We start from the raw sequence: 26,559 nt of genomic DNA on the forward strand, positions 1-26,559 counted from the left end.
GTGACCTCTCGGCTCCTTTTGCAATCTCTCTGCCACTGAAGCTTATTTCATTTCCTTTCACATCCCCCTTTTGGTCAAGAAGATGTTCTCCGTCCCACGGTGCCAGGTCTACATTCCTCCCTGGGAGTCATATTCCACGTTGCCAGGGAGATTCACTTCCCTGGGTGTCTGATCCCACGTAGGGGGGAGGGCAGTGATTTCACCTTTCAAGTTGGCTTAGCCAGAGAGAGAGGGCCACATCTGAGCAACAAAGAGGCATTCAGGAGGAGACTCTTAGGCACAAATACAGGGAGGCCTAGCCTCTCCTTTGCAGCAACCGTCTTCCCAAGGGTAAAACTTATGGTAGAGGGCTCAACCCATCAAACCACCAGTCCCCTATGTCTGTGGTCATGTTAGCAACCATGGAGGTGGGGTAGGCGAGTACCCCTGCATTCTCCACAGGCTCCTCAAGGGGGCACTACATATTTTTTTTTTTTTTTTTTCCCTTGTTTGTCTTTTTTCTTTTCCTTTTTTTTTTTTTTTAACTTTCCCTTCTTTTTTCAAATCACCTGTATGAAAAAAAAAGTTAAAAAGAAAACAAACATACAATAAAAGAACATTTCAAAGAGACCATAGCAAGGGAGTAAGAAAAAGACAACTAACCTAAGATAACTGCTTAACTTCCAACATGTTCCTACTTTACCCCAAGAAAGTTACATAATATAGCAACATTTCAGTGAACTTGTTCCTACTACAACCATCAGAAATTAACAGACCATAGTCATTTCTGGGCATCCCCAGAACGTTAAATAGCTTATCTGTTCTTCTTGGATTATTGTTCCCCCTTCCTTAATTGCTCTCTACTGCTAGTTCCCCTACATTCTACATTATAAACCATTTGTTTTACATTTTTCAAAGTTCACATTAGTGGTAGCATATAATATTTCTCTTTTTGTGCCTGGCTTATTTCGCTCAGCATTATGTCTTCAAGGTTCATCCATGTTGTCATATGTTTCACCAGATCGTTCCTTCTTACTGCCGCGTAGTATTCCATCGTGTGTATATACCACATTTTATTTATCCACTCATCTGTTGAAGGACATTTGGGTTGTTTCCATCTCTTGGCAATTGTGAATAATGCTGCTATGAACATTGGCGTGCAGATATCTGTTCGTGTCACTGCTTTCCGATCTTCCGGGTATATACCGAGAAGTGCAATCGCTGGATCGAATGGTAGCTCTATATCTAGTTTTCTAAGGAACTGCCAGACTGACTTCCAGAGTGGCTGAACCATTATACAGTCCCACCAACAATGAATAAGAGTTCCAATTTCTCCACATCCCCTCCAGCATTTGTAGTTTCCTGTTTGTTTAATGGCAGCCATTCTAACCGGTGTTAGATGGTATCTCATTGTGGTCTTAATTTGCATCTCTCTAATAGCTAGTGAAGCTGAACATTTTTTCATGTGTTTCTTGGCCATTTGTATTTCCTCTTCAGAGAACTGTCTTTTCATATCTTTTGCCCATTTTATAATTGGGCTGTCTGTACTATTGTCATTGAGTTGTAGGATTTCTTTGTATATGCAAGATATCAGTCTTTTGTCAGATACATGGTTTCCAAAAATTTTTTCCCATTGAGTTGGCTGCCTCTTTACCTTTTTGAGAAATTCCTTTGAGGTGCAGAAACTTCTAAGCTTGAGGAGTTCCCATTTATCTATTTTCTCTTTTGTTGCTTGTGCTTTGGGTGTAAAGTCTAGGAAGTGGCCTCCTAATACAAGGTCTTGAAGATGTTTTCCTACATTATCTTCTAGGAGTTTTATGGTACTTTCTTTTATATTGAGATCTTTGGTCCATTTTGAGTTAATTTTTGTGTAGGGGGTGAGGTAGGGGTCCTCTTTCATTCTTTTGGATATGGATATCCAACTCTCCCAGGCCCATTTGTTGAAAAGACCATTATGGCTCAGTTCGGTGACTTTGGGGGCCTTATCAAAGATCAGTCGGCCATAGATCTGAGGGTCTATCTCCGAATTCTCAATTCGATTCCATTGATCTATATGTCTATCTTTGTGCCAGTACCATGCTGTTTTGGCAACTGTGGCTTTATAATAAGCTTCAAAGTCAGGGAGTGTAAGTCCTCCCACTTCGTTTTTCTTTTTTAGAGTGTCTTTAGCAATTCGAGGCATCTTCCCTTTCCAAATAAATTTGATAACTAGCTTTTCCAAGTCTGCAAAGTAGGTTGTTGGAATTTTGATTGGGATTGCATTGAATCTGTAGATGAGTTTGGGTAGAATTGACATCTTAATGACATTTAGCCTTCCTATCCATGAACATGGAATATTTTTCCATCTTTTAAGGTCCCCTTCTATTTCTTTTAGTAGAGTTATGTAGTTTTCTTTGTATAGGTCTTTTACATCTTTGGTTAAGTTGATTCCTAGGTACTTGATTTTTTTAGTTGCTATTGAAAATGGTATCTTTTTCTTGAGTGTCTCTTCAGTTTGTTCATTTCTAGCATATAGGAACATTACTGACTTATGTGCATTAATCTTGTATCCCGCTACTTTGCTAAATTTGTTTATTAGCTCTAGTAGGTGTATCGTTGATTTCTCAGGGTTTTCTAGATATAAGATCATATCATCTGCAAACAATGACAGTTTTACTTCTTCTTTTCCAATTTGGATGCCTTTTATTTCTTTGTCTTGCCGGATTGCCCTGGCTAGCACTTCCAGCACAATGTTGAATAACAGTGGTGACAGCGGGCATCCTTGTCTTGTTCCTGATCTTAGAGGGAAGGCTTTCAGTCTCTCACCATTGAGTACTATGCTGGCTGTGGGTTTTTCATATATGCTCTTTATCATGTTGAGGAAGTTTCCTTCAATTCCTACCTTTTGAAGTGTTTTTATCAAAAAGGGATGTTGGATTTTGTCAAATGCTTTTTCAGCATCTATTGAGATGATCAATTGATTTTTCCCTTTCGAGTTTTTAATGTGTTGTAATACATTGATTGTTTTTCTGATGTTGAACCATCCTTGCATGCCTGGAATGAACCCCACTTGGTCATGGTGTATGATTTTTTTAATGTGTCTTTGGATTCGATTTGCAAGTATTTTGTTGAGGATTTTTGCATCTATATTCATTAGGGAGATTGGCCGGTAGTTTTCCTTTTTTGTAGCATCTTTGCCTGGTTTTGGTATTAGATTGATGTTAGCTTCATAAAATGAGTTACGTAGTGTTCCATTTTTTTCAATGTTTTGAAAGAGTTTGAGTAAGATTGGTGTCAGTTCTTTCTGGAAAGTTTGGTAGAATTCCCCTGTGAAGCCATCTGGCCCTGGGCATTTATTTGTGGGAAGATTTTTGATGACTGATTGGATCTCTTTGCTTGTGATGGGTTGGTTGAGGTCTTCTATTTCTTCTCTGGTCAGTCTAGGTTGTTCATATGTTTCCAGGAAATTGTCCATTTCTTCTACATTATCCAGTTTGTTGCCATACAGTTGTTCATAATATCCTCTTATAATTTTTTTAATTTCTTCAGGATCTGCAGTTATGTCACCTTTTTCATTCATTATTTTGTTTATATGGGTCTTCTCTCTTTTTGATTTTGTCAGTCTAGCTAGGGGCTTGTCAATCTTGTTGATCTTCTCAAAGAACCAACTTTTGGTGATATTTATCCTGTCTATTGTTTTTTTGTTCTCTATGTCATTTATTTCTGCTTTAGTCCTTGTTATTTCTTTTCTTCTACTTGGTTTAGGATTGGTTTGCTGTTCATTTTCTAGCTTCTTCAGTTGATCCATTAGTTCTTTGATTTTGGCTCTTTCTTCCTTTTTAATATATGCGTTTAGTGCTATAAATTTCCCCCTTAGCACTGCTTTTGCTGCATCCCATAGGTTTTGGTATGTTGTGTTCTCATTTTCATTCGTCTCTATATATTTAGCAATTTTTCTTGCTATTTCTTCTTTAACCCACTGATTGTTTAGGAGTGTGTTGTTTAACCTCCAGGTATTTGTGAATTTTCTAAGTCTCTGATGGTTATTGACTTCTAATTGTATTCCATTGTGGTCAGAGAATGTGCTTTGAATAATTTCAATCTTTTTAAATTTATTGAGGCTTGTTTTATGTCCCAGCATATGATCTATTCTGGAGAAAGTTCCGTGAGCACTAGAAAAGTATGTGTATCCTGGTGATTTGGGATGTAATGTCCTGTAGATGTCTGTTAAATCTAATTCATTTATCAGATTGTTTAGGTTTTCAATTTCCTTATTGGTCTTCTGTCTGGTTGATCTATCTATAGGAGAGAGTGATGTGTTGAAGTCTCCCACAATTATTGTGGAAACATCAATTGCTTCCTTTAGTTTTGCCAATGTTTCTCTCATGTATTTTGTGGCACCTTGATTGGGTGCATAGACATTTACGATTGTTATTTCTTCTTGCTGAATTGCCCCTTTTATTAGTATGTAGTGGCCTTCTTTGTCTCTCAAAACATCCCTGCATTTGAAGTCTATTTTATCTGAGATTAATATTGCTACACCTGCTTTCTTTTGGCTGTAGCTTGCATGAAATATTTTTTTCCATCCTTTCACTTTCAATTTCTTTGTGTCCCTGTGTCTAAGATGAGTCTCTTGTATGCAACATATTGATGGTTCATTTTTTTTGATCCATTCTGCGAATCTATATCTTTTAATTGGGGAGTTTAATCCATTTACATTCAACGTTAAAACCGTGAAGGCATTTCTTGAATCGGCCATCTTATCCTTTGGATTATGTTTGCCATATTTTTCCCTCTCTCTATTAATATCCTTTATTGTACCCATATCGAATCTCTTTAGTACTGAACCTTTCTCCAAGTCTCTCTGTCCTGTCTTTGTTTCTCTGTCTGTAGGGCTCCCTTTAGTATCTCCAGTAGGGCAGGTCTCTTGTTAGCAAATTCTCTCAGCATTTCTTTGTCTGTGAAAAATTTAAGTTCTCCCTCAAATTTGAAGGAGAGCTTTGCTGGATAAAGTATTCTTGGCTGGAAATTCCTCTCTCTCAGAATTTTAAATATATCGTGCCACTGCCTTCTCGCCTCCATGGTGGCTGCTGAGTAGTCACTACTTAGTCTTATGCTGTTTCCTTTGTATGTGGTGAATTGCTTTTCTCTTGCTGCTTTCAGAACTTGCTCCTTCTCTTCCTTGTTTGACAGTGTGATCAGTATATGTCTCGGAGTGGGTTTTTTTGGATTTATTCTATTTGGAGTTCGCTGAGCATTTATGATTTGTGTATTTATGTTGTTTAGAAGATTTGGGAAGTTTTCCCCAACAATTTCTTTGAATACTCTTCCTAGACCTTTACCCTTTTCTTCCCCTTCTGGGACACCAATGAGTCTTATATTCGGACGTTTCATATTATCTATCATATCCCTGAGGTCCATTTCGAGTTTTTCAATTTTTTTCCCCATTCTTTCTTTTATGCTTTCATTTTCCATTCTGTCATCTTCCAGGTCACTGATTCGTTGTTCAACTTCCTCTAGTCTTGTACTATGAGTGTCCAGAATCTTTTTAATTTGGTCAACAGTTTCTTTAATTTCCATAAGATCATCCATTTTTTTATTTAGTCTTGCAATGTCTTCTTTATGCTCTTCTAGGGTCTTCTTGATTTCCTTCATATCCAGTACTAGGGTCTCATTGTTCATCTTTAGTTCTTTGAGTAGCTGCTCTAGGTGTGTCTCTTCTGGTCTTTTGATTTGGGTGCTTGGGCTTGGGTTATCCATATCGTCTGGTTTTTTCATATGCTTTATAATTTTCTGTTGTTTTTGGCCTCGTGGCATTTGCTGACCTTGATAGGGTTCTTTTAGGGTTTGTAGACCAGTTGAAGTCCTTATCTCTAATTTATCAGATCTACAGCTTCGTGGAGTACACTTTCTCTAACTAACCAGCAGGTGGCGTCCACGAGCCACCTGTTCTCCACAAGCCAGATCTCCCCTGCTTAGCCTTTTTGGTGAGTGGGGGAGTGAGTCTTGTGGGGCCCAATTGGTGTCCCAAGCTTGCGTGTGTAGTTGGTGTTGCCTGCCCTGTATGTGGGGCATGTTTCTGGGCAGTCGGGGAGGGGGGGTGGCCCTAACAATCAAATCTCCCTGATGATCCTAGAGTTTTAAAGCTACTGCAATAGTCTAATCCTTCAGTTCAGTCCTGCCACAGTTTGTCTCTGCCACTGACCCACAAGTCTTTGGTATTGGCGTATGGCTCCTGAGACTTGCAAGTGGGCCCCTCTTCCAGGCTGTGCACCCCGGGTCCTCTGTTGAGGGATGACTGTGCTATGTCACAGGTGAGTGCCGTCCCCCCAGGGCAGTTCTGGGCTGCTGGGCTGTGTTGGGAGGCTCCCAGTCTGCTTAAATGATGGCTGAATGGGGCTCTGTTAATTCACACTGCTCCCCCTTCCCAGCTCTGGGACATTCAGCTGAGGTTGCAGGGAAGGCTAATGTCCACGCCCAGTTTTGTGGTGTGTGCCTGTTATTTGAAGCACTTCCGTCACACTGGGTTGTCTGGGGCAGCTCTGGGCTATGGGGCTGGCGATGGGCAGGAGTGTTTCCTGTCCACCAGGATGGTGGCTGTGAGCGGACACCCCCCTTTTCTTGGGAAGTTGTGTTGTTTAGTGAATTTTCTCAGCCACTGGATTATTGCCTTTTGTCTCAGAGCTCTCTTAGTTCTGCTCTTGACTTGACGTGCCCAAATTTCAATTCTTTGAAGCTTTCTGTATTGAGCTTCTTAGAGTAATTGTTTTAGAAAAAGCAAAAAGGATTTAAAAAAAAAAAAAAAAAAAAAAAAAAACGGCCCTCCTCAGAGATCTAATGGGTTATTGAAATGCTAATAGACAAAGCAACCAGGGCCATTAAGGAAACGTGCACAGGGCAGAGAGATCAGCCTTGCTTCGGGATTTGCATATGCGCCTCAAGGCCTGATCTCCGCCCTTCCCCTTTCTGTGTTCACCAGAACTCCAAAAATCCTCTGCTTTTACTTTGGAGCTTCTCGTGTTGTTTTCCTTCTATGCCCGTCTCCTCTCTGCTGGGCTGGCTGCTCTCAGAGTCTCTGGTGTCTGGCCTCAGTCTATCTATGGTTGGAGTTTGAATCAGTAGAATGAGTTTCCGATAAGAGCAGCCACTGCAATTCTCCCTTCTCCTTCCTGGAGCTGACAGCCCCTCCTCCCCCGGGACTGAGCCTGGCAGGGAGGGGCGCGGGTCCCCTGGCCGCAAAAACTTACAGATTTCGCTGATCTCAGCAGTTCCACGTTTTCATGAGTGTTGTATGAAGTATGCCCAAAGACAGATTGCTCTGTGGTGTCCAGTCCACGCAGTTCCTGGCTTTTTACCTACTTTCCTGGAGGAGTAACTAAAACATACAGCTCACCAGTCTGCCATCTTGCCCCGCCCTCTTAAGTATTCTCTTATGTGTTACAAGCCAGACTTGAATATTAGAAATGGCTCCAAAATACCTAGTACAATTCTATATGACAGCACTGGAAAATGAGACCCTGTGGAGGAGGAATATGTTTTCACTGTGTTGCCTGCCAAAGGCAGTGAGGCTGCCTCCCCTGCTTTCTCCAGAAATGACTTGGTATTTACTGCTTTCTCAGACCACCATTCCAGTGGGAATCTGAAGTATTCCTATAAAATGCGACAATCCTTTTTTTGCCTGGCTTTGGTCCAGGAATTTTGCTGCTGCTATTGTTAGTTGAATAAATTTAATTTTTTATACATGTTCTTGTGTATATTGAGAAGAGTAACAGATTAAATTCCTGTCACATAAAAAACATTGCAATACAGACATTTTCAGCCTGAATGAAGACTTTGGGGAACTTCAGTTGTAGGTGCTAATATTAAAAATGTGTCCATGAATATTAGCCTTAAATCAAGATGAATAGTAATTGCCTTTTAATTCTGTTGTCACAGGCTGTAGATCACATCACATGCATCCTTGGAAAAAAGATCTTTAAGGGAGATATGATGGGCAATAGGTTTCTCTCACTTGCCAAAGAACACCCAGAGTTAAAGCCATCATTCCCCAGGCCAGAGGCTCTGCCCACCATACCCCAAAAAACACATCACTTCCATGTGCACTCAGTAAAGAGCAGCATGGGGTCACAGGTGAGCATCTTGGCTGATGGAGGAGCTCCTACCACTACAGTGGTCCCCCAGTTCACACGGCAGGATGCAGGGGCATCAATCTGAGTTCAAAATGAAGGAGACACTTTGTTTCTTGTGTCTTTTATAACATTTCATGGGCTCAAAAATGGTCTAAGTACAACAGCATTTCCAGTAGTTAGCTCAGTTTCCAAGGTATCAAATTAAATCATGATGGTATTCCTTTTATTCCTCACTCGCTTTTTAAAATTCTCAAAACAACTTTAGTCCTCAGTTAATGCCTGCATATGTTTTCCCCGTAGAGCAGAAAACAGTAATTAATGTGGGTCAGCATTCACGGCATTTTCAGTGTACCATGGACCAAAACAGAAGGGGAAATTCCTGTGGTATTTTCAGACCAATATTATCACTTCATATAAGCCATGGGAAGATGATTGAACTAGACTAATTGAATTAACTCTACAGAATCAATTAACTTAGACTTTTAAAATTTAATTTAAGAACTAAATGAAATGGTAAAATGTAGGACAAATGAGGCCTTTCTCTTGGCAGAGACTGAGACCAACACTATATTTTCTGACCATTCACACATCTATTTATTCATTAATTATTTTTTGACTACTTGCTAGGCTGAAGCAATAGATGTTGGCACTTTTCAGAGGCTGGTGTTTATCACCTAGAAATCAATAGGCCGTTATAATATATGCAATATTGCATATTGGCTCCATATCACACAACCCAGAATGATCTTTGTTTTGTTTTTGTAGAATAATTCTAATTGATATTAGGAAAGGGATATGGTAACAATGGTAAATTAAAGGCTAAAACCATTTGTAAATTAATTAAAGCTTTCGGATAAATTTATTCTATCACTCAATCATGAGCAAAATTACCTTTGTGCCACTATAACAAGTTCTCTTAGCCTACTCCAGCCTGGGCATTTCTAATCTGAGGAGCTCCAGACCTGTTTTGTAGATGTAAATGGAGGTCATGTGCTGCAGGCTGCCAAAATGGAGGCACGTTTTAGAAATTTGAAGGCTCACATTCTAAGGGAATTCAGGCAAGGAAAAACAAAATTCAGGCATAAAGAGTGAGACATTAGAAAGGTCATGATTTAGGGGAAGACTCTATTACATTCGGAATAATCCCTTCTCCCGCTGGATCTCTTTATCTCTCTTCAGGAAGTCACCTTTTACTGCTTGGCTTGCTAAAATTCAAGACATGGGATTACCTTTGTCAATAAATCCACATACACAAGAAAGACTATACTTAAAAATTTATCTATATAAATTTATCCATATTAATTTCAAGACTACCTTGCCTTCAAATCACATGAGAGTGGTATGATGTGACAGATGTCCCTTTGGTCAGGGACACCTACTCTTAAGCTTTTGAGTTTTCAGGCAGAATTGCTTCATGGTAACCCATTTTTGCCCAGGTAACAGGTACCTGTATTTCCACAGTTGATGTGCACATCTAATAGATTGGTTATTTTGTGGCCTCCTTAATCTTGGCACCTCCCATTGTTTCAAGACACCCAATAACCAACAGTATACCCCACATTGTTGCCTGTCATTTCTGACAGCACCTCATTGATAGGCTTGGTGGAGTCCTTGGGGCTGATGCACTCAGTGGCTCCTACAGCCAGGGCCTTCTCAAATTTGTCTTTGTTGAGGTCAATCCTAATGACTTTGATTGCACCAGCTGACTTCCAGCCCAAGAAAACTGAAATGCCAACTCCTCCCAGACCAAAAGCAATGCAAGTGGAGCTAGGAGTGACCTCTGGAGAGAAAAGTTCCTGTAAAGGCTGGAGGTATGGACAAAAAAGTGAAACCCGCCATAAAGAGAACGAGATAAATCAGGCTTGAGAACAGAAAAGGAATGAAACAAGTATTTTTCAGACAAGTGAAAACCCTTTATAAAGGGCACATCAGACCTTTGTTGCGGGAGCCTTTGCAACCTTGCTGGCTACTGCCCACAACCTCTTCTAACTCCCTCACTAACAAGATTAAATAAGTGCTAAAATCTCTACTATCTCTTCTGCATGAAGCCACGATAAATCTGATTTTTGTTCTGACGAGCATTTTCTTAAGAAACGTAACCCTGAGTCATTTGTAAAGACCTTAGTCTTTTTGTCAAAGTCAAACCTCCATATTGCAATTAGATGATCCATTTGCAGCTCCAAGAAGGAAATATAATTAAGTCATTTGTTCCAGTTTGCTAAAGCTCTCAGAAATGCAGTTATACCAGAAATGGACAGGCTTTTAACAATGGGTATTTATTAGGTTGCAAATTTAAAGTTCTAAGGCCATGGAAATGTCCAAATTAAAGCATCAAGAGGTAGATACCTTCTGTAAGGAAAGACGGATGGCATCTGGGGCTCTTCTGTCACATGGGAAGGCACATGACTGGAGTCTATTGGTTCTCTCCCTGGTTTTGCTTCTGGTTTCCGTGGCCTCCTCCAAAATATCTCTGGGCTTCTGTCTTAGCTTCTCTCTTGGCTTCCATCCCGGGGGCAAACTCTAGATTACCTATGTTAGCTACTCTCTTAGCTTCTCTATTTGTTCTCCTGGGGCATTTCTGTTTAAGCATCTCTGAGCTCTCTTCAAAATGTCGCTGTCTTTTATCCTTTCATAAAGGACTCTGCCCCCACAAGGTTGGATTAAGAGAACATGGCCTTTTATGAGGTACAAAACAGATACAAACCATCACAACTGTGCTGTATCAAAGAGGGTTCTAGTTGAAAGTCATTTTTCTGCAAGAAGGTCCTGATCCAATTTCACATCAGGTAACAGAGAGCTGAACACTGGGAAACCTATACAATGGGCATTGTGCTCATTGTGATAGTTTCATTCTTTTACTTTTTTGTGCAAAGCCTTATGAGTGACCAGACCTGTTTAAGACCTCCTGGTTTTCTAGCTCTGCCCTCTCTTGCAGGAATTACCTGAAAAAATACCATGTGTGTGTATATATGTATGCATATGTTTCGCAATGTTTGCAACTGCTAGGCAAAGATTTACAAAGACCTTAAGAGGTGTTGCAACCACTCTTCATAAGCGTTAAGTTCGGCTATGGTATCCTGGTTCCTCAGTTCAGTTCCTGAATTTGGACCTTTTGAAGTCAATTCGGTGAATCTGTCAAGTATCATGCAGTCATTCATTCATCCATTCAACAAAGGTTGTTGATGGTTTCCTTGGTGTCAGTGCCCTGTGCCAGAAACTAAACTGGGCAACACCTTTCTTTTCTCCAAGTTTATCTGCTAATTTTATTGTCTAAATTTCAAACGGAGTTTTTTGTTGATGGTTGAATTTTAGGTTCTGAATTTCGGTATAAAGTCTTATCACACTGTCTCCATTTTCTGGGAGCTCATTTCAGCTTTTTTTACTTTCATTTCTGGTAAGGCTTAAATCATAGTGGCTCCAAGGGGTAATCCTGCTAACAATTAAGGAACTATATCACTAAAGACATCTCTGTAGATCTCAGTCACTTATCCATAAAGGGATAGTTTTTGATCCTCCAGTCACCCTTCCTCTAAACTTTAAATGGTTGTTGGTCCTAGTCTCTGCTAAAGTCAGCTATTTCTCCCTGTCTCAACCCAATCCCCAAAAAAATGTCCTTCCCTTTCCCAACCTTCCTGTTCTAAGGAATGGGAAATGGAAATTAATAACAATAATGAATTATCCACATCATTATTATAGAAGAAAACCACAACATGAAATAATGAGTCTATTATAGGAAAATATTTTATTTTAAAATACAGTAATGTTTCACTTTTTACTATTGTTTTATTTCACTGCTTTGATCCCTCAGTGTTCCTTAATAAAATTGTATATTTCACCAATTCAAAATCTACAGGACTGGCCCTCACCAGCAACTGAGGATAACCTTTGAGCCCTTGGAATATCATGCCTGATAAGAGTGACTTTGTTTACATGAACCATGGACCATGCCACATAGTTTATGCTAACAATGTGAAGTGGTGAATGACTGTTTTTGTATGCCTGGGGCTTTGGGTCACACTGTATCAGTTTGACCTCTGTGAGAGCTGGAGTAGGAACTAAGGGCAGTCACATGGGCATTGAATGCTTACATGAATGATCCCCAATAAGATTCCTGGACTCCAAGGCTTGGGTGAGCTCCCCTGGTTGACAACACTTTACATGTGTTGTCACACATAGTTTCTGGGAGAAACAAGTGTTGTTCATGTGACGCCACTGAGAGAGACAACTGGAAGCTTGTGCCTGGTGTATTCTGGACTCTATCCTACGCACCTTTTTTCTTTGCTTAGTTTAATCTGAAACCTTTCACTTTTATTAAAGTGAAAATATAGCCCTGATTTAACAGCTTCTCTGAGTTCTGTGAGTCCTTCTAGCAAATCATCGAATATGTGGTGGGTCTTGAGGACCCCCAAATACACCTGCATATTGAAAGGTTTGTCTATTTTCAAAGATGCAAAAGCAAGAACATATGTAAATTCAACTGATTTGCTTGAAGATATAGCTTCCAGGGGGGAAAAAAGTATCTAAATGTGGAGAATGTGTTGGTTAATATTATATTAACCAAGGACTAATATGGTGCTGATACATCAAATACAATAAAATATTACAAATAATATTGTAGAGGCGGGGCAAGATGGCAGACTGGTGAGCTGTATGTTTTAGTTACTCCTCCAGGAAAGTAGGTAGAAAGCCAGGAACTGCGTGGACTGGACACCACAGAGCAATCTGACTTTGGGCATACTTCATACAACACTCATGAAAACGTGGAACTGCTGAGATCAGCGAAATCTGTAAGTTTTTGCGGCCAGGGGAGCCGCGCCCATCCCTGCCAGGCTCAGTCCCGGGGGAGGAGGGGCTGTCAGCTCCGGGAAGGAGAAGAGAGAACTGCAGTGGCTGCTCTTATCAGAAACTCATTCTACTGATACAGACTCCAACCATAGATAGACTGAGACCAGACACCAGAGAATCTGAGAGCAGCCAGCCCAGCAGAAAGGAGACAGGCATAGAAAAAAAACAACACGAAAAACTCCAAAATAAAAGCGGAGGATTTTTGGAGTTCTGTTGAACATAGAAAGGGGAAGGGCCCTGAGGCGCATATGCAAATCAAGAAGAAAAGCTGTCTCTCTGCCCTGTGGACCTTTCCTTAATGGCCCTGGTTGCTTTGTCTCTTAGCATTTCAATAACCCATTAGATCTCCGAGGAGGACCCGTTTTTTTTTTTTTTTTTTTTAATCCTTTTTTCTTTTTCTAAAATAATTACTCTAAGAAGCCCAATACAGAAAGCTTCAAAGACTTACTATTTGGGCAGGTCAAGTCAAGAGCAGAACTAGGAAAGCTCTGAGACAAAACGCAATAATCCAGTGGCTGAGAAAATTCACTAAACACCACAACTTCCCAAGAAAACGGGGGTGTCCGCCCACAGCCATCATCCTGGTGGACAGGAAACACTCCTGCCCATCGTCAGCCCCATAGCCCAGAACTGCCCCAGACAACCCAGTGTGACGGAAGTGCTTCAAATAACAGGCACACACCACAAAACTGGGTGTGGACATTAGCATTCCCTGCAACCTCAGCTGATAGTCCCAGAGTTGGGAAGGTAGAGCAGTGTGAATTAACAAAGCCCCATTCAGCCATCATTTCAGCAGACTGGGAGCTTCCCTACACAGCCCAGCAGCCCAGAACTGCCCTGGGGGGACGGCACTCACCTGTGACATAGCACAGTCATCCCTCAACAGAGGACCCGGGGTGCACGGCCTGGAAGAGGGGCCCACTTGCAAGTCTCAGGAGCCATACGCCAATACCAAGGACTTGTGGGTCAGTGGCAGAGACAAACTGTGGCAGGACTGAACTGAAGGATTAGACTATTGCAGCAGCTTTAAAACTCTAGGATCACCAGGGAGATTTGATTGTTAGAGCCACCCCCCCTTCCCTGACTGCCCAGAAACACGCCCCATATACAGGGCAGGCAACACCAACTACACACGCAAGCTTGGTACACCAATTGGACCCAACAAGACTCACTCCCCCACTCACCAAAAAGGCTAAGCAGGGGAGAACTGGCTTGTGGAGAACAAGTGGCTCGTGGATGCCACCTGCTGGTTACTTAGAGAAAGTGTACTCCACGAAGCTGTAGATCTGATAAATTAGAGATAAGGACTTCAATTGGTCTACAAATCCTAAAAGAACCCTATCAAGTTCAGCAAATGCCACGAGGCCAAAAACAACAGAAAATTATAAAGCATATGAAAAAAACCAGACGATATGGATAACCCAAGCCCAAGCACCCAAACCAAAAGACCAGAAGAGACACAGCACCTAGAGCAGCTACTCAAAGAACTAAAGATGAACAATGAGACCATAGTACGGGAGATAAAGGAAATCAAGAAGACCCTAGAAGAGCATAAAGAAGACATTGCAAGACTAAATAAAAAATGGATGATCTTATGGAAATTAAAGAAACTGTTGACCAAATTAAAAAGATTCTGGACACTCATAGTACAAGACTAGAGGAAGTTGAACAACGAATCAGTGACCTCGAAGATGACAGAATGGAAAATGAAAACATAAAAGAAAGAATGGGGAAAAAAATTGAAAAAATCGAAATGGACCTCAGGGATATGATAGATAATATGAAACGTCCAAATATAAGACTCATTGGTGTCCCAGAAGGGGAAGAAAAGGGTAAAGGTCTAGGAAGAGTATTCAAAGAAATTGTTGGGGAAAACTTCCCAAATCTTCTAAACAACATAAATACACAAATCATAAATGCTCAGCGAACTCCAAATAGAATAAATCCAAATAAACACACTCCGAGACATATACTGATCACACTATCAAACACAGAAGAGAAGGAGCAAGTTCTGAAAGCAGCAAGAGAAAAGCAATTCACCACATACAAAGGAAACAGCATAAGACTAAGTAGTGACTACTCAGCAGCCACCATGGAGGTGAGAAGGCAGTGGCACGATATATTTAAAATTCTGAGTGAGAAAAATTTCCAGCCAAGAATACTTTATCCAGCAAAGCTCTCCTTCAAATTTCAGGGAGAGCTTAAATTTTTCACAGACAAACAAATGCTGAGAGAATTTGCTAACAAGAGACCTGCCCTACTGGAAATACTCAAGGGAGCCCTACAGACAGAGAAACAAAGAAAGGACAGAGAGACTTGGAGAAAGGTTCAGTACTAAAGAGATTCGGTATGGGTACAATAAAGGATATTAATAGACAGAGGGGAAAAATTATGACAAACATAAACCAAAGGATAAGATGGCTGATTCAAGAAATGTCTTCACAGTTATAACGTTGAATGTAAATGGATTAAACTCCCCAATTAAAAGATATAGATTCACAGAATGAATCAAAAAAAATGAACCATCAATATGTTGCATACAAGAGACTCATCTTAGACACAGGGACACAAAGAAACTGAAAGTGAAAGGATGGAAAAAAATATTTCATGCAAGCTACAGCCAAAAGAAAGTAGGTGTAGCAATATTAATCTCAGATAAAATAGACTTCAAATGCAGGGATGTTTTGAGAGACAAAGAAGGCCACTAAGTACTAATAAAAGGGGCAATTCAGCAAGAAGAAATAACAATCGTAAATGTCTATGCACCCAATCAAGGTGCCACAAAATACATGAGAGAAACACTGGCAAAACTAAAGGAAGCAATTGATGTTTCCACAATAATTGTGGGAGACTTCAACACATCACTCTCTCCTATAGATAGATCAACCAGACAGAAGACCAATAAGGAAATTGAAAACCTAAACAATCTGATAAATGAATTAGATTTAACAGACATATACAGGACATTACATCCCAAATCACCAGGATACACATACTTTTCTAGTGCTCATGGAACTTTCTCCAGAATAGATCATATGCTGGGACATAAAACAAGCCTCAATAAATTTAAAAAGATTGAAATTATTCAAAGCACATTCTCTGACCACAATGGAATACAATTAGAAGTCAATAACCATCAGAGACTTAGAAAATTCACAAATACCTGGAGGTTAAACAACACACTCCTAAACAATCAGTGGGTTAAAGAAGAAATAGCAAGAGAAATTGCTAAATATATAGAGACGAATGAAAATGAGAACACAACATACCAAAACCTATGGGATGCAGCAAAAGCAGTGCTAAGGGGGAAATTTATAGCACTAAACGCATATATTAAAAAGGAAGAAAGAGCCAAAATCAAAGAACTAATGGATCAACTGAAGAAGCTAGAAAATGAACAGCAAACCAATCCTAAACCAAGTACAAGAAAAGAAATAACAAGGATTAAAGCAGAAATAAATGACATAGAGAACAAAAAAACAATAGAGAGGATAAATATCACCAAAACTTGGTTCTTTGAGAAGATCAACAAGATTGACAAGCCCCTAGCTAGACTGACAAAATCAAAAAGAGAGAAGACCCATATAAAAATAATGAATGAAAAAGGTGACATAACTGCAGATCCTGAAGAAATTAAAAAAATTATAAGAGGATACTATGAACAACTGTATGGCAACAAACTGGATAATGTAGAGGAAATGGACAATTTCCTGGAAACATACGAACAACCTAGACTGACCAGAGAAGAAATAGAAGACCTCAACCAACCCATCACAAGCAAAGAGATCCAATCGGTCATCAAAAATCTTCCCACAAATAAATGCCCAGGGCCAGATGGCTTCACAGGGGAATTCTACCAAACTTTCCAGAAAGAACTGACACCAATCTTACTCAAACTCTTTCAAAACATTGAAAAAAATGGAACACTACCTAACTCATTTTATGAAGCTAACATCAATCTAATACCAAAACCAGGCAAAGATGCTACAAAAAAGGAAAACTACCGGCCAATCTCCCTAATGAATATAGATGCAAAAATCCTCAACAAAATACTTGCAAATCGAATCCAAAGACACATTAAAAAAATCATACACCATGACCAAGTGGGGTTTATTCCAGGCATGCAAGGATGGTTCAACATAAGAAAATCAATCAATGTACTACAACACATTAACAAGTCAAAAGGGAAAAATCAATTGATCATCTCAATAGATGCTGAAAAAGCATTTGACAAAATCCAACATCCCTTTTTGATAAAAACACTTCAAAAGGTAGGAATTGAAGGAAACTTCCTCAACATGATAAAGAGCATATATGAAAAACCCACAGCCAGCATAGTACTCAATGGTGAGAGACTGAAAGCCTTCCCTCTAAGATCAGGAACAAGACAAGGATGCCCGCTGTCACCACTGTTATTCAACATTGTGCTGGAAGTGCTAGCCAGGGCAATCTGGCAAGACAAAGAAATAAAAGGCATCCAAATTGGAAAAGAAGAAGTAAAACTGTCATTGTTTGCAGATGATATGATCTTATATCTAGAAAACCCTGAGAAATCGACGATACAGCTACTAGAGCTAATAAACAAATTTAGCAAAGTAGCGGGATACAAGGTTAATGCACATAAGTCCGTAATGTTTCTATATGCTAGAAATGAACAAACTGAAGAGACACTCAGGAAAAAGATACCATTTTCAATAGCAACTAAAAAAATCAAGTACCTAGCAATAAACTTAACCAAAGATGTAAAAGACCTATACAAAGAAAACTACATAACTCTACTAAAAGAAATAGAAGGGGACCTTAAAAGATGGAAAAATATTCCATGTTCATGGATAGGAAGGCTAAATGTCATTAAGATGTCAATTCTACCCAAACTCATCTACAGATTCAATGCAATCCCAATCAAAATTCCAACAACCTACTTTGCAGACTTGGAAAAGCTAGTTATCAAATTTATTTGGAAAGGGAAGATGCCTCAAATTGCTAAAGACACTCTAAAAAAGAAAAACGAAGTGGGAGGACTTACCCTCCCTGACTTTGAAGCTTATTATAAAGCCACAGTTACCAAAACAGCATGGTACTGGCACAAAGATAGACATATAGATCAATGGAATCGAATTGAGAATTCGGAGATAGACCCTCAGATCTATGGCCGACTGATCTTTGATAAGGCCCCCAAAGTCACTGAACTGAGTCATAATGGTCTTTTCAACAAATGGGGCTGGGAGAGTTGGATATCCATATCCAAAAGAATGAAAGAGGACCCCCACCTCACCCCCTACACAAAAATTAACTCAAAATGGACCAAAGATCTCAATAGAAAAGAAAGTGCCATAAAACTCCTAGAAGATAATGTAGGAAAACATCTTCAAGACCTTGTATTAGGCGGCCACTTCCTAGACTTTACACCCAAAGCACAAGCAACAAAAGAGAAAATAGATAAATGGGAACTCCTCAAGCTTAGAAGTTTCTGCACCTCAAAGGAATTTCTCAAAAAGGTAAAGAGGCAGCCAACTCAATGGGAAAAAATTTTTGGAAACCATGTATCTGACAAAAGACTGATATCTTGCATATATAAAGAAATCCTACAACTCAATGACAATAGTACAGTCAGCCCAATTATAAAATGGGCAAAAGATATGAAAAGACAGTTCTCTGAAGAGGAAATACAAATGGCCAAGAAACACATGAAAAAATGTTCAGCTTCACTAGCTATTAGAGAGATGCAAATTAAGACCACAATGAGATACCACCTAACACCGGTTAGAATGGCTGCCATTAAACAAACAGTAAACTACAAATGCTGGAGGGGATGTGGAGAAATTGGGACTCTTATTCACTGTTGGTGGGACTGTATAAGGGTTCAGCCACTCTGGAAGTCAGTCTGGCAGTTCCTTAGAAAACTAGATATACAGTTACCATTCGATCCAGCGATTGCACTTCTCGGTATATACCCAGAAGATCGGAAAGCAGTGACACGAACAGATATCTGCACGCCAATGTTCATAGCAGCATTATTCACAATTGCCAAAAGATGGAAACAACCCAAATGTCCTTCAACAGATGAGTGGATAAATAAAATGTGGTATATACACACGATGGAATACTACGCAGCAGTAAGAAGGAACGATCTCGTGAAACATATGACAACATGGATGAACCTTGAAGACATAATGCTAAGCGAAATAAGCCAGGCACAAAAAGAGAAATATTATATGCTACCACTAATGTGAACTTTGAAAAATGTAAAACAAATGGCTTATAATGTAGAATGTAGGGGAACTAGCAATAGAGAGCAATTAAGGAAGGGGGAACAATAATCCAAGAAGAACACATAAGCTATTTAACGTTCTGGGGATGCCCAGGAATGACTATGGTCTGTGAATTTCTGATGGATATAGTAGGAGCAAGTTCACAGAAATGTTGCTATATTAGGTAACTTTCTTGGGGTAAAGTAGGAACATGTTGGAAGTTAAGCAGTTATCTTAGGTTAGTTGTCATTTTCTTACTCCCTTGTTATGGTCTCTTTGAAATGTTCTTTTATTGTATGTTTGTTTTCTTTTTAAATTTTTTTTCATACAGTTGATTTAAAAAAGAAGGGAAAGTTAAAAAAAAAAAAAAAAAGGAAAAAAAAAAAAAAAAGATGTAGTGCCCCCTTGAGGAGCCTGTGGAGAATGCAGGGGTATTCGCCTACCCCACCTCCATGGTTGCTAACATGACCACAGACATAGGGGACTGGTGGTTTGATGGGTTCAGCCCTCTACCACAGGTTTTACCATTGGGAAGACGGTTGCTGCAAAGGAGAGGCTAGGCCTCCCTATGGTTGTGCCTAAGAGCCTCCTCCCGAATGCCTCTTTGTTGCTCAGATGTGGCCCTGTCTCTCTAGCTAAGCCAACTTGAAAGGTGAAATCACTGCCCTCCCCCCTATGTGGGATCAGACACCCAGGGGAGTGAATCTCCCTGGCAACGTGGAATATGACTCCCGGGGAGGAATGTAGACCCGGCATCGTGGGACGGAGAACATGTTCTTGACCAAAAGGGGGATGTGAAAGGAAATGAAATAAGCTTCAGTGGCAGAGAGAATCCAAAAGGAGCCGAGAGGTCACTCTGGTGGGCACTCTTACGCACACTTTAGACAACCCTTTTTAGGTTCTAAAGAATTGGGGTAGCTGGTGGTGGATACCTGAAACTATCAAACTACAACCCAGAACCCATGAATCTCGAAGACAGTTGTATAAAAATGTAGCTTATGAGGGGTGACAAGGGGATTGGGAAAGCCATAAGGACCACACTCCACTTTGTCTAGTTTATGGATGGATGAGTAGAAAAATAGGGGAAGGAAACAAACAGACAAAGGTACCCAGTGTTCTTTTTTACTTCAATTGCTCTTTTTCACTCTAATTATTATTCTTGTTATTCTTGTGTGTGTGCTAATGAAGGGGTCAGGGATTGATTTGGGTGATGAATATACAACTATGTAATGGTACTGTGAACAATCGAAAGTGCGATTTGTTTTGTATGACTGCGTGGTATACGAATATATCTCAATAAAATGAAGATTAAAAAAAAAAAAAAAAAAAAAAAAAAGACATAATGCTGAGCAAAATAAGCCAGGCACAAAAAGAGAGATATTGTATGTTACCACTAATGTGAATTCTGTGAAAAATGTACAATGTTTTATACTGTAGAATGTAGGGGACCTAGAGATACTAATTAGTGGAGGGGGAATGATAATCTAATAAGAACAGATAAACTATGGAGGGTAATCTCAATGTTATGGGAATGCTCAGGAATGATTATGGTTTGTAAACTTTCTTGGATATAGTAAGATCAAGTTGGAAGCAATAGAGTTATTTTAGGTTTTTTTTTTCTCTTATTCCTTTGTTTTCTTAGGGGTTGTTAATTTTCTTGGGGTATGGAAGGAACATGTTGGAAGCAATGTAGTTATTTTAGATTATTTGTTTTTCTTACTCCTCTGTTTGGACATGGTTTATTAATTTTCTTGGGGTATGGTAGGAACATATTGGAAGCAAAGTAGTTATTTTAGGTTATTTGTTTTCCTTAATCCATTGCTTTGTTTGAAATGTTGTGGGGTTTTTTTGGTTGTTGTTTGCCTGTTTGTTTTTAATTTTTTGATAAACAAAGTTAAAAAATTGAAAAAAAATCAGTAGAAAAATGGGAGTAAAAACTAAATGACAAATAGGGTGGGATGGGGGGATGGTTTGGGTATTCTCTTTTCACTTTTATTTTTTATTCTTATTCTGATTCTTTCTGATGTAAGGAAAATGTTCAGAAATAGATTGTGGTGATGAACGCATAACTATATGATCATACTGTGAACAGTTGATTGTATACCTTGGATGACTGTATGGTTTGTGAATATATTTCAATAAAACTGAATTAAAAAAAAAAAAAAAAAAACAAATAATATTGTAAAGCTGTATCCAGTGTCCCTTTGTTTACCACTATCTTGAAAGAAAATTCTTATTGGAAAGCCTCAAGAAGACCCGGGGAAGGATTTTGCCAAGAAATCTAGAAGTAAGTGGTGACTAACTTATGCCATTGGTATGTGGATGCATGCTAATGTTATACATTCATAGACCTCAGACTTGTCACAAATCCATGTCTGGGATAAATAGTTCTACCTCAACACCCATATCTGCGTTTTCCACAGGTCCCTCACCTTTTTACTATTCCACATATTTAGACTTCCCTTTCCTTTATCAATTCATATGTTCAATTTATTTTTGACTCATATTTATTATGAGTTTTTACTATGGCCAAACTCCTTGCTAAGCTCTGTAGTGAATAAAGTAGACTTAGTCCATGTGGTCTAATGGAGAAGACTAAAAGATACTGAGTTTCTTATATGGGATACGCACTAATAAAGAAGCAAGCATGACTCCTTGAATAATGGGAAGGAGCTGCTATGTAGATGGGGTAAACAGAAAAAAATATATATATCTGAGGAAAGAGGAGATCTTCAAACTGAGAATGATGTTTAAGGCCCAACCAGGTGCTGGGTAGGCTAGTATTCCAGACAATCAGAATAGCATTTGTAAATGCCTTCAGGTGGAAAAGAACTTGGCAGACCCAAGGATCTCAAAACAGGCAAGTGTAGCTGAATCACAGTGGGATAAAATCGTTGCAAGTAGAATAGGAAGCTACTGAAGGATTTTAGGCAAAAAAAAAAAAAAAAAGTAATGTGATCCAATTCATGTTTTATAAAGATTACTTGGCTTTTAAATGGAGACTTACTGGAGATGGTCAAGAATAGTAATGAGGAAAACAGTCAGTCCAGTCAAGATGTGATGGTGGTAACACAGAGAAGAGAAATGGAGAGATGTAAAATACGCCTTGGAGGTAAAGTCAGCTGGACATGCTGCTGGACTGGACATAAAATGATGGAGAGAGAAGATCAAGGATGAAGAAAATTGGGGTGGGAATAATTATATTTGGGGGGCAGGTAGAGGGACAATCAATAATTTCATTTTCTAATATATTTAAGATGCATATGAGACATCCAAATGTAGATGTCAGGTAGGTAGTTGTATAAAAGAATTTGGGGTTCAGAGAGTTTGAGCTTTAGACTAGAGACAGAAATTTGGAATCAGCTAACATTGATATTTTAAGACTTTGGAATTGAATGAGATCACAACAGTATGAGGATTGCTTGGATTGCTTGGGAGAAGAGTTCTATGATTATATTATTCTACTTACTCCTTTGAGTCAACAAGGGTAGCACAAGTTAAACCCAAGTAAATTACTCTTTAAAAAAAAAAATTCATGCTCTCATACTATGTACCAGTAATAATATTTATTTTGGGAAAAATAGATTAATTTTAGGAATAAATATTGAAGGAAATGTGGAGGAAACAAAAACTAGATCTAGAAATTTAACTTCTACTTATTTAGAAATAAATTTCTAATCTGAATTTTTTCATTTTTCTTCCAGTTGATTTGGCATTGTTTGGAAACATCTTGCATATGAGATATGCAAAGTTTTCAAAACTTTTTTGTATTTTATTTTCACAAATCTTTAGCATTCCAAGAACACCATTAAAAAAAGAAAGAAACTAGCCCATCCTGCTTCTTACATTGATGGTTTTAATTGTGGCCTCATATCCAGTGGAAAACCCACAGCCAATTAAACATATTTTTCTCAGGAGGAGCTACGTCATCAATCTTCACACATGATTCATCCACCACTGTGTACTCAGTAAATGTACAGGTGTTGAAGAAATGATAGACTAATTTGCCCTTGCACGTAAATCTGGTAGTGCTGTCAGCCAGTACTCCACAACCAGCAAGACTATCTGATATGTCAAAAACACATATTAGTTAATTCAATTCAAAAATCAGCACAGGAACAATTTAAGTGGCATGTGAGTCAAAGTGACTGTAACCATACTCAGTCCGAATACAAAGATTGCCTTCTGGGTTGTAGCAAGCATTGCATTCTCTACACTGTGGCAGAAAGAAAGGGATGACTTTGCCACCTAGAGAAAAAACATTCTTATAAAATGTTGTTCATTAACATTAAAATACAATATAAACAAATGTGAATTGAACCCATGCTACACACAAGACTGGTCGTTTTGCAGTTGGAAGGATATTTAACTCACTCATGAAGAAATTATAATTTTTCATTCAATATGATTTCCTGATACAATAGTGTCAACTGTTAGAAAATTCTGAGCCTATTATCACCCATCAGATAAGATCCTTCTCTTCAAGGGATCTACAATATTGCTATAACAGGCCCTACTGAAACTTGATATCTTTCTAGTAAGTTAGTGCTCTTGTGATGGAAACAGAACACAGATGTTACCATGTGACAGGCATGAAAGTAGGCTTTTACCTCTAGGCCTTCCTAGGACCCTCTTACTGAAAAGTAGAGGAAACTATGTACAAGAAGATAAGTGAGGAGCAAAATCTTACTGTTACTACAATGCTCGGGTAACAGGAAAAGTCAAAGAAAGACCAGCAGCAGCATCTACTCAACAACCTCATGTCCAAACCAAAGTTAGGCGCTATCAGAAGGAATGGGAGAGGAGGGGGAACACACAAGGAAGTCATCATTCTCCAGGCACAAATGAGTTTCTCATTCTTTATGAAAAGTAATATCAATACTATCTGACTCTCAGAAGAAAAAGAAGTCATTAGTCATTATTATTAATCATTTTTATCAACAAGCCTCAATAAAAATTCAATGAATGAAAAGTATAATGCAGATCAGCACTGTTGTTTTTTAATGGATAATTACATCATTAATTTCACATCCAGTATGACCACATCCTTAGTGATAAGCAAGAATTAGTAACAGAATTAATATAAAAACATTGAGAAATGCCTCCTTATTTAAGAATTCAACAGCATGACAATAATATATTCAAAGTAGGCTTGACAGCATTTTAAGTTTATGCCTCTTAAGCTCATTACCTTAGTAATTTCTTTAGCTTTTTGTGGGGCAACTTCTATTTTCTCAGTGGAAAAGGGTTTCTTTTGTTCCCAAAGCACAGCTGACTTGCATTTAATAACCTAAGAAATTGTTGAGAATTATAATGTTTCCTGATTATGTCGTTACAAACACAGACTCTCGAATAACATTAATATGGACAAAAGATCACATAAAGTATTCTAATTTGCCCAGAATGACGTTCATCAAACTCCAGAATTATAATCAGATGTCTGATATATGAGAAAGTAGCCCAGAGAGGTTAAACTACTGACCCATAGTCACACAGCACATAAGAAGCAGGCTGGACAAGATTTAAGGTACACTCTTTCTATCCCATTGCTTTTTTGCTAGCCTTTGCATTCTACCAGCCAGTTTCTTTTACCACAATTTCCAATGTAATATATTAACAACTGTCACTTGTATATCACTTATTCACAAAGAATAAATTAGGATGATTAGAGATGATGGAAACCGTGAACATCATGAAGTATATCTACCTGTGAGATCCTGGATGACCCAAGCTGCATCTTTGTATGTTAGTATCCCTATTTTGCACCTAGCCCAGAATTTTTTTCATCTGGTAAGGTTTGATAGTTATGTAAGTCATAACTTCTCATTTTATAGAAGTAGAAATAAAGGTACAGGGAAACTCAGTGACTTGCCTCTTGTCATTCAACTGGTTTTGCCAGAGAATTATTCAATTAAATGATTGCTAAGATTATCAAATCCTGAACGAGAAGGTGGGGAGGAAAAGAGCGGGGGGGAGAACTCTTCGCACCTTCCCTATCTCAAATTTGTCTAGGAATTCTATAAAATATTTTAATCAATTTGTGCAGGTGCAAAATGAGTTCTTCCTCATTTTATCTTGTCAATTAACGCAACACGCTTGGAGGAGCTTCACATGGCCGAATGGCCATTAAGATAGGCTAAATGCAAAATTGTTTAAAAAACAACCACAACAACAAAACAGCTAACACTTCAATATGCATCCATTTAAAGTAAGGAACTATAATAGCATTCTTGTTTTTAAAGAATTTTAAATTTATATTTTGAAGAAAACTACATCTGTTAGAAACCTAAAAAGCATGGTTCTTTGTTGTCCACTTTTCATTGCAGAATTATTATTTTCCATTGTTAACAACAAGAAAAAAATTTCTAATACACTTTGGACTGGGACATTGGTTTCCCACTGAATCGCCTGGATAGTGCAGCACATGCTACTGATATTATCGAAAGTCTTGTTAAGGAAACATTTTGCTTAACAAAGCTAATGCAGGCTATCCTGAAATTAAAGTATTAACAGTGTCAATATAAGCCATATTTCTCTATTTGCCTCCAATATCTTAATGAAAAACCTTCCGTATGCTGTTCTCAGTTTAATCCCACTTGTATTCCACACTCTCTGAAACCCCCTGTCCAGTGTTTCCCCCAGTGTGTCCCTGTTGAACGGGCACTTCCTTCCTCAGGAAACACCCCAAGTAATTCAAGTATTTGAAGTTCTAAAAATCAGCCTCACCTTGTTAAATCATGGTAATGAGGATATGGAAATGTTTTGCTTACATTTCCAACAGTATTCATATTGTTTTTCTCTTCGTTCTGTATTTCAGTAAACGGACTTTTTTCTGACCAATGTTCTGCTCCCTTTGCTGTAAATAATAGCATCTCACACCCTCAGATAAATAGTTTGGCCCAATGTCTCACCTTCAACATCCTGACTCACAGCCTTCAAAACTTTCCTGTAGTCTGCATGCCCCACCCTTTGTAGAATAAGTTATGAAAGGAAATACATTATTATAATCAAGTCAAAAGTAGGAATCTAATAAAGACAGGATATGCAAACCTATTGAAAGGGCTGAAAGCATTCTTATCTGCTTTGTATTTGGGAAAATAAAAACAGGTCTGGTTAGCTCAGTTCAACACAATTCATTAAAAGTGAATAGGGCGCTCGGTCCAGTAGCGTCCGACACCCGCTGGGACACATAAGGCAGTGGAGAACCCGCAGCCGCTGTGGCGTCCGGGAGCGGCGCGTGGGAGCAACGCGGGCTGGGGCGAAGGACGAAGACTTCCAGGGAAACTGCAAAAGTAGCACAGAAACAATGCATAGAACTCCAACGTACACCACCCAGATACCCATATTTACCAGTAATCAGATTTCTTCTCAGACTC

General features: G+C 38.9%; 2 protein-coding genes across 2 annotated transcripts in view; one reads left to right on the forward strand and one right to left on the reverse strand.

The window, feature by feature from the left end:
- Positions 1–26,559, forward strand: part of C3H4orf17 (chromosome 3 C4orf17 homolog) — a 205,483-nt gene that overhangs the window by 40,876 nt on the left and 138,048 nt on the right. The gene's annotated exons all lie outside the window — the stretch shown is intronic.
- On the reverse strand, positions 7,746–26,527 carry LOC119530381 (all-trans-retinol dehydrogenase [NAD(+)] ADH7-like). Its single transcript, XM_037831463.1, is given in 6 exon segments — positions 7,746–8,206; positions 9,631–9,865; positions 23,030–23,098; positions 23,100–23,244; positions 23,344–23,431; positions 26,359–26,527. Coding segments are annotated over 6 exon segments (867 nt in total). The 3' UTR covers positions 7,746–8,045.

The sequence above is a fragment of the Choloepus didactylus genome, chromosome 3 (assembly GCF_015220235.1).
Source record: "Choloepus didactylus isolate mChoDid1 chromosome 3, mChoDid1.pri, whole genome shotgun sequence".
NCBI classification, from domain to species: domain Eukaryota; kingdom Metazoa; phylum Chordata; class Mammalia; order Pilosa; family Megalonychidae; genus Choloepus; species Choloepus didactylus.